General features: G+C 58.5%; 3 protein-coding genes across 3 annotated transcripts; 2 read left to right on the forward strand and 1 right to left on the reverse strand.

Annotated features, from left to right (window-relative positions):
• The first annotated feature begins 2,201 nt into the window (after positions 1-2,201).
• CDEST_06456 (uncharacterized protein) lies at positions 2,202-5,863 on the forward strand. The gene is made up of 3 exons (XM_062922615.1): positions 2,202-3,165; positions 3,218-5,101; positions 5,159-5,863. The coding sequence occupies exons 1-3, from the start codon at positions 2,948-2,950 to the stop codon at positions 5,400-5,402; spliced, it is 2,346 nt and encodes a 781-aa protein (XP_062778666.1). The 5' UTR covers positions 2,202-2,947; the 3' UTR covers positions 5,403-5,863.
• A 5,350-nt stretch (positions 5,864-11,213) lies between these two features.
• Positions 11,214-12,446, forward strand: CDEST_06457 (uncharacterized protein; the record flags this gene model as incomplete). Its single annotated transcript, XM_062922616.1, has 1 exon — positions 11,214-12,446. The coding sequence occupies one exon, from the start codon at positions 11,214-11,216 to the stop codon at positions 12,444-12,446; it is 1,233 nt and encodes a 410-aa protein (XP_062778667.1).
• Positions 12,447-13,163: 717 nt separating this feature from the next.
• Positions 13,164-15,210, reverse strand: CDEST_06458 (Putative carboxylesterase, type B, carboxylesterase type B, active, alpha/Beta hydrolase). The gene is made up of 3 exons (XM_062922617.1): positions 14,744-15,210; positions 14,416-14,690; positions 13,164-14,347 (listed from the first exon to the last, which is right to left on the reverse strand). The coding sequence occupies exons 1-3, from the start codon at positions 15,096-15,098 to the stop codon at positions 13,199-13,201; spliced, it is 1,779 nt and encodes a 592-aa protein (XP_062778668.1). The 5' UTR covers positions 15,099-15,210; the 3' UTR covers positions 13,164-13,198.
• Positions 15,211-15,303: the final 93 nt, after the last annotated feature.

Raw genomic sequence — 15,303 nt, forward strand, 5'->3', positions numbered from 1 at the left:
AGTAGTAGTAGTAGTAGTAGTAGTAGTAGTAGTTGTTGTTGTTCTTGCCAACTTGCTTCTCTGTGCACGTCGTCCTCCATCCTGTTGTGCTCTTGGCTGAGTCAACCGTCGTTGCAAACAGAAATCGCTACAAGCCGTGCGCGAGACTTGCGATGGAGGGTGGGCAACTGACGAGGCGACCCCCCCCCCCCCCCACACTGAGGTTATCAGGAGTTCGCGTTATGCCCGGGGGTGCCCGCTGGTCACCCTGCGAGTTGTGAGAACCTCCGTCTACGGCGCAGAGATGTCGTCGTCATCGCCATCAGGCCCTCTCTCTTGAGGCGAGATCCCAGGTTGCAGGTTTCAAGGATAGGACACGAACCCAGCTCCAGGGCACGCACGGCTTCAAACTCGGTGGAGGCCTGGTTGGGTCAGGGCGCGTCTCGTAGGCGAGCGAGAGAGCCTGGGCTTGACTTTCGGCGGAGTGGCTCAAAAAGGCTCCTCGATAGATCATAGATTGGGTGGTATAGTGTGTCTGGACGGTGTACTCTGTGCGGAGCATAGGCACATCGTGCTCCGATGCTCAATGCACAAGGACAAGCGGCGTGCATTCATAGAAGCCGCCAATGCCATGGTCAGTCTTACAGATGGCGGGGGTGTCTCAGTGACTGAGACCAGTCTCGATCCAAAAAAACAGCGGCCGAGGATCTAGAAGCCACCGAAAGCCACTAGCTTGACGGGAAGATTAGCGTTGTGAGGTGGTGCGGGTGCGATATGGTATCAATGGTGTGTATGGAATGTTGTACGCGGGCGGGGGAGTGGACGAATAACGCGCGCGAGGGAAGGGCTCGCCGATTTTGCGTTTCTTCTTTTCTATCTCTGCCTTCCCAAGATTGTGATGATCACAGTGTGAAGCAACGGCGGTCGGCGGGTAGGTTTGTTCGGGTGAGCGATGGGCCGTGAGAAGCGATCATCTCTTGCACCGTGTGTTCTGGCTGTTGACTGACTGGCACCGTTCAGAACCTCAGACTTTACTTCACCGTCCCCCGACTCCCGTTCGTCCAATGATCCATCCAACAGGATGAACCATCTCCACCTAAAGCCAAAGGGAGGGGCGCGTTCCTGCAGTAAATCCCTGCGCTAGACGAGGAGAGCCCCTGCAAGGCCATGCGCTTGTATCGATTTTAGTGCAACGCTTTTGGCAAGGCACAGGCGGCGTCAGCCAGTCAACGGGCGTACGTTCCTGAGTTGCGGCTGCGATGCGATGATGGGTGGCACTGGGAAGATGAGATGGATGGATGGCGCAGGTTGCTTAGCAGTTGCAGAAGTAAGTCAAAACCTCGTGGCAGCAGACAACTGTCTTTGATAAATGTGTATGTAGGTGGCGACGCACTGGACGAGACCAGCGGACGTCTTCTCCTAGGAGAAAAGCCGGACGGCCGCCTGGGCAGGAGGGGGGGAAAAGGATGGGCAAAAAAAGAGGAGGGACGAGGAGGAGAGAAGCCAGGGGAAGGAAAAGTCGCGCCAGCCCCGGCCCCCGGCATCCGGCCCATTTGGGGAAATTGCTTTTCATTCGCCGGTTTCCACAAATGTGGCCCCCCACCCTCCAGCTCAATCCCAGGTGCCATCCAATACCTGACAGGCGCAACAACGAGGCAAGCGCGCAAGCACCACTGAGAGGTACCCTGGCACAGGTACCATCCATGCACACCCACCCCTTTCTCGTCTCCTTGCGATGTGGCTCTCCCACCGCCAATCTTCTTTCTTGCGACCTACGAATACGGATATTATCTATTGAACTCCATTCGGCCCAATCATTGCTGCATTCGCTCTCGCGTCCGGCGGTGGACAGGACAGCGACGTGGGTACGACACCGGTCGGCAAGGTCCAGCCAGGCTCAGGGTCATGGGTCAATGTCAAGGTTCTCTTTCCCTCCCTCTCTCCCTCTTCTTGTTCTCGGTAGGTACAGGGGAGCAAAGGAGCCCAGCTGGCACAGCAGCACGGAACTGGTAGAATACCTAGGTACGGAACACAGAGCATGGTCAAGGCTAGGTAGGTACGATATCTTACCTCCAGGAGGAGTCGCTTGCCGCCATCCTATTGGCCCGTTGCTCCTCAATCTCCTCCTCCCCGTCCGCTCGTTGGTTCGTTTCGCTTCGCTTCGCTTGACCTCGTAGCCTGGTCCTGCTCCTCCTGCTCCTGGTCGTGCTTCCTACTCCTGCTCCCGCTCCTGCTCGTCGCCGGTGTCGTGCTCCGGCTTGTCTCGTCTCCTTTTGCTCGCTCCCACACTCTCTCGCGTGTCTGTCTTTCTCGCCTTCTCTTTTGCCTCCAGTCACCCCCCCCCAAAAGGGACTTGCCCTCGTTCTTCTCTCCATCCTCCCACCCCATCGTCGGTCGTTACTCTGATCCCTTCATCGGCCAGTGACATCCGCCGACTTTCCACAATCCAAACCACATCGCCTGCCAGCGGGCTCGTCACTCTTTTAGCACCTCTTGGATTGTGCGAATGGGATCATTGGAGCTGATCAATTGTCCAACTCGAAAGTCGTTCTTTACCAACAACAACAACAACAACAACAACAACAGCAATAACATTCAAACCCAGTAAAACAACCCACCGACTGAATATCCTCGGTGGCCCGTCACTCTTTTGTCTCATCATTCCGCCCAGGCCCTCGGAATAATTCACTTTTCGCGATATTCGGCTTTAGACCCGTACACCTCGACGAAAGGTTGCTTTCCAGCCCATTGGATAACCCATCTCACCCAACCCCCGTCCTGTCGAAAGCCTCCTTACGACGCACGAACCCATTCTCCGCGTGGCTATGGTGGCATTGTCGTGATACCAATCAGAGAAGGAAGGAGAAAATTCTCGAGGTCAACCGTCGACCTTGCTGAGAAAACAGCAACTGTTACCGGAGAGCTTTGTGGGGATATCATATCGTCCAGTGGTTAAGAGGAGTTCCCGATGGCTTCGACATCTTTCAGCGGCAATGGCTACGTGATGGGCTCCCGCATCCCCATTCGGGACGTCAACCCTATCAACACCGAGCCCACCTCGGCCTCGCCCGTCCGAATCGCCTCCCGCATCATTGGAGCGAGAGCAGAGTGCACCGGCTCCGCCAGCCAGTGCGAGAAGCCCGTCGACCCTTCCAGCCTGACTCTGCCCATTACCCTGGGTATCACGTAGGTCTAGGAAAGACTCATAGACCAATCGACCATGGGCTGACGTTTTTAGAATCCCCATCGTCGGCGCGCTTTTTCTGCTATTCTACTTTCACCGCAGGAACGTCAAGAGACAGGCACTCGAGGATGCAACTGACCCGAACCGCGGCCTGGATTTCGGAATGGGCGAAACCTCTCCCGACAAGGGAGGCAAGAAGCGCAAGAGTCTCATGTTTCGCGAGAAGGGGGGCACGGGCGTCGACACGAAGCATCGTCAGCTGTCCATGGACATGAACCTGTCCAGCCCCTACCTCCTCCCGCCGGGCCTTCAGAGCTCACGTGAGTCTCTTCACTCGCTCGCGAGAACCCTGCACAACGAGGCCGATCCCTACCGTCCTGTCGCTCAGTACGCCAACAGCGATGCCGGTTCCGTCTACACCAAGACCACGAGCCGACGAGGCTCTGCCATGACCGGCCGCACCAACATGACCCAGAGCAGCACACTGCCCCCGCGACAGAACTCCCTGCCCAGACAGGACTCCCTTCCCAGGCCGCCTCCTGCTACGGCCGACCCCTTTGCAACGCCCAAGTCTAGGTCTGGCTCACCCGTCCTGGCGCCAATCTCCCCCGGCATTGTGTCCCCCACGTCCCCGGTCATCCGAAGCCCGCTAGTCGCCGAGCCCATCATCCCCCAGATCGAGACGGTACCGTATCCCGATGACAAAAACGGGAGCTCTCACGTCCAAATTCCCGATATCCCGGAACCTGCGCCCGTCGCCCGGAGAGGACTTCCCAGCAACCCCCGTCCGTCCCCCGGCCACCCGACAATTCCTGAGGCCCGGGAGCCCGACAGCACCCCTGCCGGCCAGGCCGATGCCCCCGTCGGCCTAGGCCTTGACGACCTGAGCTTCCCTGCTCCCTCACACCGCCTCTCACCCCCTGCTGGCGGAGCTTTACCCGCAAGCCCCCGGCCACAAAAGGAGGCCGCTCCTTCCACCCTCCCAGCCATTGTTCCAGAGGAAACGAATGCTTACGACAGTTACGATCAACATCAGGACTATCACGACTTTGACTTTGAAGACAGAGGCCGGTCTCAGAGGCGCTCAGTCGATCTCAACGATAACCGCCAGTCCCGTGCACTTGGCGTCCCTGCCCAGGACAGCAAGAGACTCTCTGTCGGCTTCCGTCCCCTGCCCCCCGATGAGGTGATGGAGTCGGAGGACCCTGAAGAGCGTGCCAACAGGATCAGGTCCTTCTACAAGGAGTACTTCGATCCTGACAACCCCCACGCCAACCAGCAGCCCCCGCCGCCCATGCCTCGTGGCCCTCCCAGGGGACATCCTCAGGGCGGCCCGCAGTACTACGAGGACTACGACCCGGGCTACGCCGGTGGTCCTCCCGCGGGCGACGCCTACTTCGATCCCGAGACAAACTCATTCGTCATGCCCTACGCGCAGCCCGTCACTCGTCGTGCCATGACGCCGCCCCCTAACGGTTCCCGCTTCCGAGGCCCCCCTCCTCCCCGGGTCTTGCATGGGTCCATGGGCGGTGGTCGTATGGCCAGTCCTGGCCCTGGCGGAAGACGGCCTCCTCCCCCCCGTGTCGGCTCGGCCATGTCCAGCCGGCTCGGCCCCTCCCGGCCGGGCTCCGACATGTCCAGCCAGTACACGCCCCGTCCCGGCTCGTCGGTTTCCAACAGAACGAACGGTGGCCGACCCAAACCAAAGGGACCCCCTCCCGCCGACCTGACCACGTTGCCCAACCCCTCGAAGCTCAAGGATGACTCCTTCTCCATCTTGAACCCTCTCGACTTCGCCCCCCCGGAGACCTTTTCCGCTCGCGCTCGCGGTAGGTCTCAGAGCCCGGCGGGAGAGAGACGCCCGTACGCCGCCCCCCAGATTCCGGTTCACTCCCCATTGGTGAGCAGCTTTGAAGAGATGCCCGCCATGCCAAGCCCGTAAGTTAAATAGTTTTGTGTTATTTTCGGCGCAGCCTGTTTATTAACAATGGACAGGCACTTGTTGCGGAAATCCGGAACATTTACCGCTCTTGACTTTGCCCCTCCCCGAAAATTCAAAGACTCGGACACGATGAGCGACGCCGGAAGCATTCGTAGCAATCGCAGTGGCATCTCAGCCGTCCAGAACGCGGCCCTCCGCAGTGGCGCGGGCCGAGTCAGCCGCTTGCCTGGCGATACAGTGTTTACGACGAACGCTCTCCAGGACCAGCTCAAGCCGCAGTGGGGCATGCGTCCGTAAATCAAGTACCGGCGTCTTTCTAGTCGTTGATATCATTACCTAGACCAACGCGTATTGATACGGCAGCGCCGAATCCACGGTTCATGACTATAGCATATTCGCACGCATAGGGATCATCCATGTATATGAATTTGCGCGCACAAACAAAAAGAGGGACCAGCCCATGGGGGTGTTTTCATTTTGCAATTTGCATAACGGTGTTATCTCTTCTCGCATTTAGTAGCGATGTACTGCTAATGTCTTTTTTTTCTCTTTCTCCGACGAAACTCCCTTTTCGAGTTTCGCTGCGTGGAGTATTCGGGTCACGACACATCTGTTTAGTTTTTATTTTTAAACCAAATTTGCGCCCTCAGCTTTGTTAGCGATGGGGGCGCCTTTTGCACATAGAAAAAAGGATCGGGACATCTTGGACCATTCCTCGACCACCAACAGTTAGATGATGAATACTACACAAGTATACTGAGCCTCGGTCCGTGGCGGGTTAACCGTCTTCGTTGCGATTGGAATTTGAGCCGAGTGTGTGGCAGCGATCGCGCGATAATCATGGCCGGACCGTGGTGTCATTCAGCCCTGGGAGACTGCTGGTCCGCTCTCATGGTGATGAAGGGACAAGGCTTGTCACTTCCACGGATGCCCCTGTTATTCAGACGACTGGCAGGGAAGTTTAAGCAAGTCATGCTCATTTCGCTCCTTCTCTCGGGCAACCCAGGTATGTTGCCGCAAGCCTAACTCTTCAGCGGCAACAGCAGCAACACCAAGAAATCCTCTCACAGTTGTAATGCTCCGGGTAGGCATCGCAGAGCGGACGGAGCCGGAAAGAGAGGAGGCGCAGTCTCCGAAACATAAGACAGACCAGATATCTGACGGCAGAACTTCCGTGGCAAACTGTCGCTTCCTTCGACGGGGCACGGGTAAGAGGCGCGGCGATACATGTGGACACAGCCGCCGCCACAGCACGGCGGCGCCGCTCCTCGAGGAGGTTAAGAGGTTCAAAAGTTCAGACGCTCCGGCCGCCGTCGGCAGCGTTTGGTGCGGCACGTGCCCGTCCAGCGGTGAGTCCGTGACGTTTCCGAGAAACTGGTTGGCAAGTGGAGGGGGGTCTGGTGTTTGTTTGGTGCGGGAAACCACACCAAGCCTTGACCCGTACGGATTGTGCGACACTACTGATACCTACCTACATATACAATGGGTTGGCATTGCGCCCGGCGATTCAAGGACGGTATGGTTCTCCTCGGCAGCCGCATGACTGGTTTCGTGTCCAGAGCCGAAGCTGCTGCAGCCCGTCAGAGGGGAACACCAAGAGACGACCGGGCGAGACGACAGCTGGGATCGGCATGGTTTACAGGCATCCTCGAAAGAGCTTAAAAAGCAAAGTTATTTTTACATTGTTCGGCACCACCCTCGTATGAGGAGACTTGTGCGGAGCGGGAGGGAGTGCTCACTCTTGGCCGGCTCGTGCCAGGTGGCGTTTGCTTCGAGCCCGAGCCAGCGGGGGGTGTGTGTGTGTGTGGCGCTTCTGGAAACGGACGGTAGCGCGCGAAGAAGCTGGGGGCAGTAGGCAAGTTCGTTGGGGCGATTGGAACACAGAAAGATTCGGCAAAGGCGCGCTTCGTGTCCGGGATTTTACGCTGAGTGGATTACACATGTGTCCAGCCGCAAGCAGAGAGTGTTAGTTTCTGTACGAACTTGAACGGCAATATCGAGTTCGGATAGTCTTTTCTCATTTTGTTGTTTTGCGAACAAGTGTCGCGCTCCTTTTTGGGTCGTGCCGCCTGTATGTTCACGGCTGAAGACGGAGCACTGCAATACGACTTGAGGTGACACGAAATCGAGCCGTCCGCTCGGAGACGACCCGATGTGCCGGCGCCGCCGTCATCGCTACAATCTGAAGGTAGACTCCAGTGCGAGAGGCAGGGTATTGGATTCGGGTTGGGGGTATTAGTGCTGAGATGAAAGGGACGAATCGACCTTGGCAGGTATCGCCGCTCATTTTCCAAGGACAGAGAGAGAGGCCCGTCGAAGTTTGGTCAATGCTCCGGGGATGTGGAGGGACGTGAGGGGACATGACGTTCTGTCGGCCGGGTCGCTGCTGATCTTTCGCTTCGAGGGAGAGGTGCCAAACTGAGGGTATAACCATCTCGCCCACTCCCCTTCGCAATGTTGCCCAGTTGGTGACGTGTTATTTGCGGGTGCTCGGCTAGCAAGCGATTGGAGACGATGGGCGTCATGTGGAGGTATATGTGCCAACGAAGCAATTATAGCGAGCGGCGGAAAGGTGCACCGTTTGTGAGGCAGACTGTTCGTGATGACACATCGGCGACGTTTTGACGAGTTTATCGGCAGAGGAGGGTACAACGAGAAAAACAAGAACGCTCCAAGTGAGACCACGAGACAGTAAGCGATTCTAGGTCGCGACTCGCAGGTGGGCGGCGGAGCGACAGTGTCTGATGTTGGGCTTTATGACTGGCCTTCGGCGGGGTGGCCCAGCAGCCGGGAAAACCCAGATATTTTCTTGGGTTAGCCATCGAATCGCTGGCAGTGGGCAGAGAACAGAGAGAGGGAGTATCCGCGTGTGACGACAATTTGCCAAGCTTGTGTTCGGGAAGTTCGTTTACACTATACCAAGCATCGTTTGTGCAACCGCGGTCGACTGCATCGAGCATCCATCCAACGCGGGACTACCGTCGACAGGGTCGTTGATTGCCACTGGACTGGACCGGCCAGGCTTCCCACATTCGCGCATTGGTTCCTGGCCGAGCGGGTCGAACGCATGCCGATCTGGCGGGCGGGAGCGTGCAATTGACGCCACACTGCTTGCTGCCGTTGGTGGAAGATGGATGGGATGGAGCGAGAGACCGAATGCGTCTCATGCCAAAGGATTCCGAAGGGATAGGATTTGTTTGTGTTTCCGTATCCGTAGTTGATAAATATTGAAGGCCGGCAAGGGCCAAGAAATGACGGGGCCGAAGAGGCACGCATGGAAATTGGGCGACATGGCCGTGTTGTAGACGGCATGCATTCCCAACAAGGCTTCCTCTAATTTGTGGCAGGCATCCCGAGGGACGTTGGAAATGCAGTCGGCGGATGGACCTACAGCCAGTTTCCATCGGCATTTCCTGAGCTCGATTGCCGGCATTGCGTACGTTGGTTGCGAACAGGCTGTGGTCCCTCTCGTTGCTCTTCGTCTTTTTGCTCGTGGGAGCGTACATACTACTATGTATCTGCATGTACGGGCAAGAAGAGGCTTGCCAGCTGGGAAATGAGCGTCTGGGGCCGTCGACCATCGATCGCTCTGGATACGAGAGCGGCGGACATACCCCTCTGAAGACCCCGGCAAAGCGAGCAAATCCCACCGATGAGGTAGAATGTCGACCAGGGCAGCGAGGGAGTGAGCAAGGCACGGGCGACGCGGGACAGTGGGAGGAGGAGGAAGCCCATCGTCTGAAGAATCTTGAGAGGAGATGAAACTTGAAGGACATGCTATGCTTCGAGCTGCTTGCGTATTTGCCTGGCGCGGCGCGTTTGATGTGTCGTATTCCGCATGTCTACAGACGTCCTGTCTACTGAAGACGCGATGCGACTTGCCCTCCTTGGACCAGAGCAGAAAACTGGAGGACATGAAGTGGAAGGCAAACATTCCTGAGTCTGGTGTTGGCACCCTACGAATACAGTGAACATACCCGTACCTAGGTAGGTAGTGATACCATTGCCCCTGGCTGGCTCCAAGCTCTAGTGCTGCAAAGCCTTTTAGGCTTTTGTTCTTGTGCTAGGGTCCCTGAAGGAGCTTGCGACCCTTGTAACCCTTGCAGTCCTCGAGGGCCAGAGGCCGCGATTCACAATTTAAGCGGGCATGTGCCGCAACATCTGCGAGATGATTGAGACATGGGAGATGACAGCGCTGCCTGGCGTTGTCTTGAACCCTCGACCCTCTAGGGCGTAGGGGATCTGCGGCAAATACACACATACACACACAGTCACGACTCAGCAAGGCACTCCGAGGTAAATTGACAATTCGTTGCAACGTTCCATACATCGAGCGAAGCGCAGATCGGCCATTTCTTAGTCGGCTTATAACTGCTGAGGCCATTATTAGGTCGGTATTCGTATACTGTAGCTCCTCCGCTCGGCGGCAGGATGCACAGGTACATGGCCAGAGGCGCAAGTTGTGCCACAGAACAAGTACCCGGACTAGGCCATTTACTTATGTACCTTACCTGGCATAACTCAGCCGGCCCCAGCCCAGCCCAGCCCAGCACCCTCCCACTGAAGCTATGGCTTAACTCCCGCCGAGCCACCCACCCAGTCCCGCCTGGTGGACTGTCAGCCATTCCGCATGTCAAAAGAGTCTCGCATTTTTCTCTTGCCGGCTAAGGGCACACGAGAATGGCACACGAACAGGAGGCTTTCGCGGGCTGCCTGTCAACCGAACCCGCGGGAGGAAGGGCGTACCTAAGTACTGTCGGAGTGTTATGTTGTGTATGTTGTGCTGTGCTATTCGGGACGGACGACTGTACCAGACAGCTCCACATGCGACATCTCACTTTTGCACTTGCTCAAAACATACATATTCCCGCCCTCCTCTGTCGCTCCTTCGGAGCATCCCTCCCCTTTCCTTTCCTCTCCCTCCCTTTCGCTGCCTCCCGTCAATATCGTCCTTCCACACCCCGGTCCGTTCTTTCAATTCCCCTCTCCCCCCTCCCCTCGTCTCCCCCCGGGTCCTTCCTCTTTCGATCTACCAACAGCAGCATAGTAGCAGCAGCAGCATCATCGTCTCAGTCGGTAACCCTTCCAAGGATCGAGACTTGTTGCTCTCTCTTCCCTTCTCCTCCTTTTCCCCCTCTTCCCGCTTCTCCTCTCCTCTTATTAACACCTCACCTACTCTCTCCCCTCTCGCCCTCGCTCTTACGTCCCTTGTAATCTCTTGTGTTTATTCCCTCTTCCCGTCTGTCGCCCATTGATCGATCCCACTTCGTCACTGCGGGTCGACCAAACTCGCGCGGCACTACTCGAATTAGCCACTGCCAACCGCCGGCCTAACGCCGACCCACGAAATAGTCAGGATACGACGGTCCGTCAGGGAACTCAGCATCGCTCGCTCTCATTGGCACCGCCGAGCCTGACTCAGCCACCCGCGCCAATTATCGACCGTTCGTCCAGTCTGAGCACCAAAGCACCATCCACCCCAACGCACTGATCCATCGCCGTTGCTACCGTCCAACCGCGACAACGACAACCACCACCACCACCACCACCCACTCCTTCACGGTTTTCACCAGAGCCACCACCACCACCACCACCACCTTAGACGACACCCGACGCATCCACGCCAGCCGCAAATAGAGGCCTCTTTCCGCTGCCATTCCCACGTGTATCACCGTGGCGTCTCTCCTGTCGGCTGCGCTTCTCCAATTCACGACTCGTCGCTTGCAGATCCGCGTGGATTGAAACGCCGCTCTGTGAGTGAAGTTGCGTGAGCGAATCGCTCCCTTTCGAGGTAGGTACGTTGTGCGACGCTGTGCTTGCTCCCCAGCTCTTGCTGAGCCCACTACGGCATCTCTGCCGATCACCCATCACCAATTCGCCTTCCGAGTAACCGGCTGCATCTGCTGTGCTCGCTGCACACAAAACCATGCGGTTGCCTGCTTGCCTCGGCCTGTGCCTGTCGGATTCGTCGTCCCATCTCCCGCCTTGAATCTCACATCTACCTATCCCTCGCTCTGGCGATGTAACCGTTTCTACCCCTCGCCCGCCGCTAACATGGCTCTTTTCCATAGTCGGTATCCGCAACTCTTTCTGAGACAGGCAAACACAATGTCCAACGCTACCACTCCGGGCACTGACCCGACGACGGCTCCCGTCGCGACTCCGGGCACTTCCGCTCCTCCCGCCGAGACGAGCGCGCCTCCCCCTGCCACCACCGCCCCGCCCGCCGAAACCACCCAACCGGCCCCCACGACTTCTGCCGCTCCCGCTCCCACGACCCAGCAGACCCAAGCCCCGGCTCCGACTACTCAGGCTCCAGCACCGACAACCTCCCAAGCACCAGCGCCTACCACCTCGCAGCAACAGAGCCAGGCCCCAACGACGCAAGCGGAGCCGACGACACAGCAACAGCAACAGACCACCCTCGTTGCGACCACAATTGTCATCACGCCCACAGAGGCAGGAGGCAAGACGAGTACTGTTTTTGCTGTCATCACCCAGACTCAGGGCGTCACTCAAACCCCGACCACCGCCACCACCTCTGCCTCATCCACTTCTTCCGGCGGCGCCATCAACGCGGGCGGCAGCTCCAAAGGAGGTCTCAGCAACGGTGGCACCATTGCTGTTGCCGTCGTGGTGCCCATCGCCGCCGTCGCCCTGCTCATCCTGGCTGGTTTGTACTTCTGGAGAAAGAGAAAGCAGCGCAAGGACGCCGAGGAGGAGCGTCGCAAGGAAGTCGAGGATTATGCCTACAACCCCAATGCCGACCCCACAATCCCGTCTATGGGTGATGGCGGTTCGTACGAGATGAAGGAAGATGCTGCTTCGTCTGGGTACCGTGGTTGGGGATCTACCACCCTGGCCGGATCCACCGGACGCAAGGCCTCGACGACCATGTCTGGGGGCAACACAGGTGCGGCTTACTCAGACACGTCACCCAGTCGCGGAACTGACACCCGTTCAGGAGAACCCTTGATCAACGACGGCTCGTACTCCCCCGATGGCGAGATTCTTGGCGCCATGGGTCCTTCGGCGGCCTTGAACCGTGGCGTCGGTGTTCAGCGTGGTCCCTCCAACGCCTCGTCTTCGTACAGTGCCGGTAACCACTCGGACACCTCTGACGGCATCGGTATGGCCTACAGTGGCGGTACCAGCAACGGCAACGGCTACTACGACCAATACGCCAACAACCCGTACTCTGAAGGCCCCTATGATCAACGAGCCACCGAACTTCCCGGCCAGCCCGTCATCCGCGACAACCCAGCCCGGCGTAACACCCGCATCGAGAACCCTTCCCACTATCCCCAACAACAGAATGCGGGCATCTCACAGAACTTTTAGAAGAAGAGCCTGACGTTGCAACCCCAAGGTTGTGTTGTTGTTTATCGGTCTGCTGGGGTTATATTCCGAAGATACCCACCATCCCCACCAGGCCAACGGTCTCGAATTCGAGATGCAAATGCGGCGTTACAGGCTCACGGGATCATGTGTTACCGCGGCACATTTTACCGTCACTGGAACCCTACCTTTTTTTTATTTTTAATACCGTCCACTCCGCTGGCTCGATCGACGTGCTCCAAACGGACGCACCGGCACCTCGGAGCTCATAATCTAGTTCGACGCACATGATTTTATTCGCCATATACATACACCATGCTGGGGGAATCTTTTCCCGGCAAAGCTACCAGAGAGCGTGTGCCGCTGCAATCTAATGTGGTGTACATAAAGACTATGAAGGCGCACAGGCGACATAATACGCTGCTGCGTCGGACAAGCAAACAGGACTGTCTCGATGGCACGGGAGGTGCTGCATAAGAAAAGTTTGAGGGTTCAGTAAAGTACTACCTAGGAAGTAAGGAAACTAGGACTAGCTAGGTCGGCTCCTTCGCGGAGCCAGGTTTTCTAGACACGTATGAATGAATATTCCTTTGTCAATCACACGCTGTCCCGATGTGATTACGCTGGGCTGCGACGTGTTGCGCAATAAGCGTCCCATCTTTGTCTTCGGCATTTTTGCTGCAGTCACTCATATGGCACTGCAAAGTATACACGTCTCCCAACGGGCCTGGGCGGTAGCACCGACTGGTACGTCCTCAGCAACTCCCGTTGCCCTCGCTCAACCCAACCCGATCCCACCAGAACCGGAACTGCCTTAACTCGAGCCCCGTCAGCGTCCGCACGCGCGCCACGGCACCCCTCCGCCGCTCTCCTCTCCCTCCCATGAGCTCGTCGTTGCCCTCGCCAAACACCAGGATGCGGCCGCGCGGCGTCTCGTCGGCGCTTTGGGGGCCTGAGCTCGGAAGGGCCGAATCCCCTGCGTCGCCAAAGGGGGTTACGAAGCGCGGCCAGGCGACGCCGCTGGTGTTCGGGAGTGCGTTGGGCCCGTCGGCGTCACCATTGTCATCATTGTTGGCGGCGGCGGCGGCACCGGCCGTTGCAAAGGATGACCAGTATCCATGCATGGCGTCTGAGACGGCGAGGAGGCCGGGCGTCGTGTGGGCGGAGAGGACGTCAGTGTCGTGCGTGGCGGCGGGGACATGGTCGCCGTGGTTCGCGGCGGCGAGGTCCGCGTGAGCGGCGTACTCGTACACCCACACTGGGGCGCCCGCGAGGGAGGCGAGGTGCGCCGAGTGGAGGAGCGGCGCGATGTAGCCGTAGTGCCCATACGCCTGCGCCAGCCGCCGGAACTGAGGGCCGTGGGCCGGGGTCGGCGGGGGAGGGTAGGTGGACGCGGGCGGGTAGAGGGACTCGAGGAGCTCGAGGTCCCGCGGGGTGAGAGCGGGAATCAGGACGGAGAAGAAATCGGCTAGGGCAGTGGGTGAGGACGCGGCCGCCGGGACGAACATTGTCCCTTCGGAGGTGTTAAAGCCGGTGATCAGGGGCGGCGGGGGAGGGAGGGAAGGGGATCCCCAGGCCTCGATGGGCGGGATTGGGATTATGCCGTCCTCGGTGGCATCGCCGTCGACGGAGGGCTGGAAGGGCCACTGCACAGAGGGCGCGCACTCGGTCCACGTCGCCAGCGAGGCGTGCAGGAGGGTCCGGAGGGGCAAGGCACGCAGGGCGGGAAGGATCTCCGGGGGCGAAACGCCGGAGAGCGAGGCGCAGGCGAGGAACTGGGTGAACTGCGCTTCGTGGCGGGGATGCGCCGACGAAAGGACGGAGCGAGCCGTGGGCGCGCCGGACTCGAGGATCGCGCGGCGGAAGAGGGCGCGGGAGGACGGCGAGAGGAGATGATGGCCGAGCTGGTCGGTGTTAGTGTCTTCCTTTCCTGCATGGAGGGTGGGCTGGGGAGGGCTTGAGGGGAACAAACCGAGTGCGCACCGGCGCTGAAGCCCATGACCGTGACGTCCTTCTCATCACCCCCAAACGCGGCGATGTTCCGCTGGACCCACTGCAGCAGCATCCTCTGGTCCAGCAGCCCTAGGTTCGCAATGCCTTCGGCGGCGGCGAGACCGCAGGGCAGAAAACCCAGCGGTCCGAGGCGGTAATTAAAGCTCACGGCGACGAGATCACGCTTCGCGAAGGCAACGAAGGCAGCCAGGTTCCTGTCCCCTCCGCGGCCAAAGTTGAAGGCGCCCCCGTGGCCTAGCATCAGTCAGTATGTATGTCCGGGGTGCCGGAGCATAGAACGGATGTACAGTAGACAAGAACGGGCACTTTTTCCCTCTTCGCCCCAGATTGCTGGACATCGTCTTCATGCCCTGCCGTAACCGAGCGGAAGATGTTGGCATTGAGACAATTCTCGTCAGACGGGAACGAAGGGTCAGCCGTCGGGCACGCCGGGCCGTAGTCTGATGCGTCAAAGGTATCCCGCGAAGCCCCGGGCAACTCTGCACGCCGAAGACGTTGACACGTGGCGTAAGGCACACCGAGGAAGGCATCGACGCTGCGGGGGAACGTGGGTTCGGCGAGCGTCGCGCCAATGTACGTCCCCTGGTTCAGACGTACCGTGGGCCGCTGGTCGCGGACCGGGCTTGACACCGGGGGGCTCATTCTTTGATAAGCCGGTGAAGTTCTCAACAAAGTATGCTTTGATGCACCGTTCAGGTTGGCAGACTAAATGCCGTCTCGGGGTATTCGGAAATTCCTGCCAGCTCGAGATGCGATCGGCCCGGATTACTGGCGAAGCAAGGTGGGAAGTTAGCGACTGGCCCATTTAATCGGATGTCGTTGGCGTGCTCCGCTAGTGCCGGAACGC

Source organism: Colletotrichum destructivum, chromosome 4 (assembly GCF_034447905.1).
Source record: "Colletotrichum destructivum chromosome 4, complete sequence".
NCBI classification, from domain to species: domain Eukaryota; kingdom Fungi; phylum Ascomycota; class Sordariomycetes; order Glomerellales; family Glomerellaceae; genus Colletotrichum; species Colletotrichum destructivum.

Excerpts from the sequence above, each read along its gene's own strand:
- CDEST_06456 (XM_062922615.1), top strand. The coding sequence starts at position 2,948 with ATGGCTTCGACATCTTTCAGCGGCAATGGCTACGTGATGGGCTCCCGC. Across the intron at positions 3,166-3,217 it reads CCCATTACCCTGGGTATCAC|AATCCCCATCGTCGGCGCGC; the intron begins GTAGGTCTAGGA and ends TGACGTTTTTAG. Across the intron at positions 5,102-5,158 it reads ATGCCCGCCATGCCAAGCCC|GCACTTGTTGCGGAAATCCG; the intron begins GTAAGTTAAATA and ends AACAATGGACAG.
- CDEST_06458 (XM_062922617.1), bottom strand. The coding sequence starts at position 15,098 with ATGAGCCCCCCGGTGTCAAGCCCGGTCCGCGACCAGCGGCCCACGGTA. Across the intron at positions 14,691-14,743 it reads AGTGCCCGTTCTTGTCTACT|GCCACGGGGGCGCCTTCAAC; the intron begins GTACATCCGTTC and ends GACTGATGCTAG. Across the intron at positions 14,348-14,415 it reads TCAGCGCCGGTGCGCACTCG|CTCGGCCATCATCTCCTCTC; the intron begins GTTTGTTCCCCT and ends AACACCGACCAG.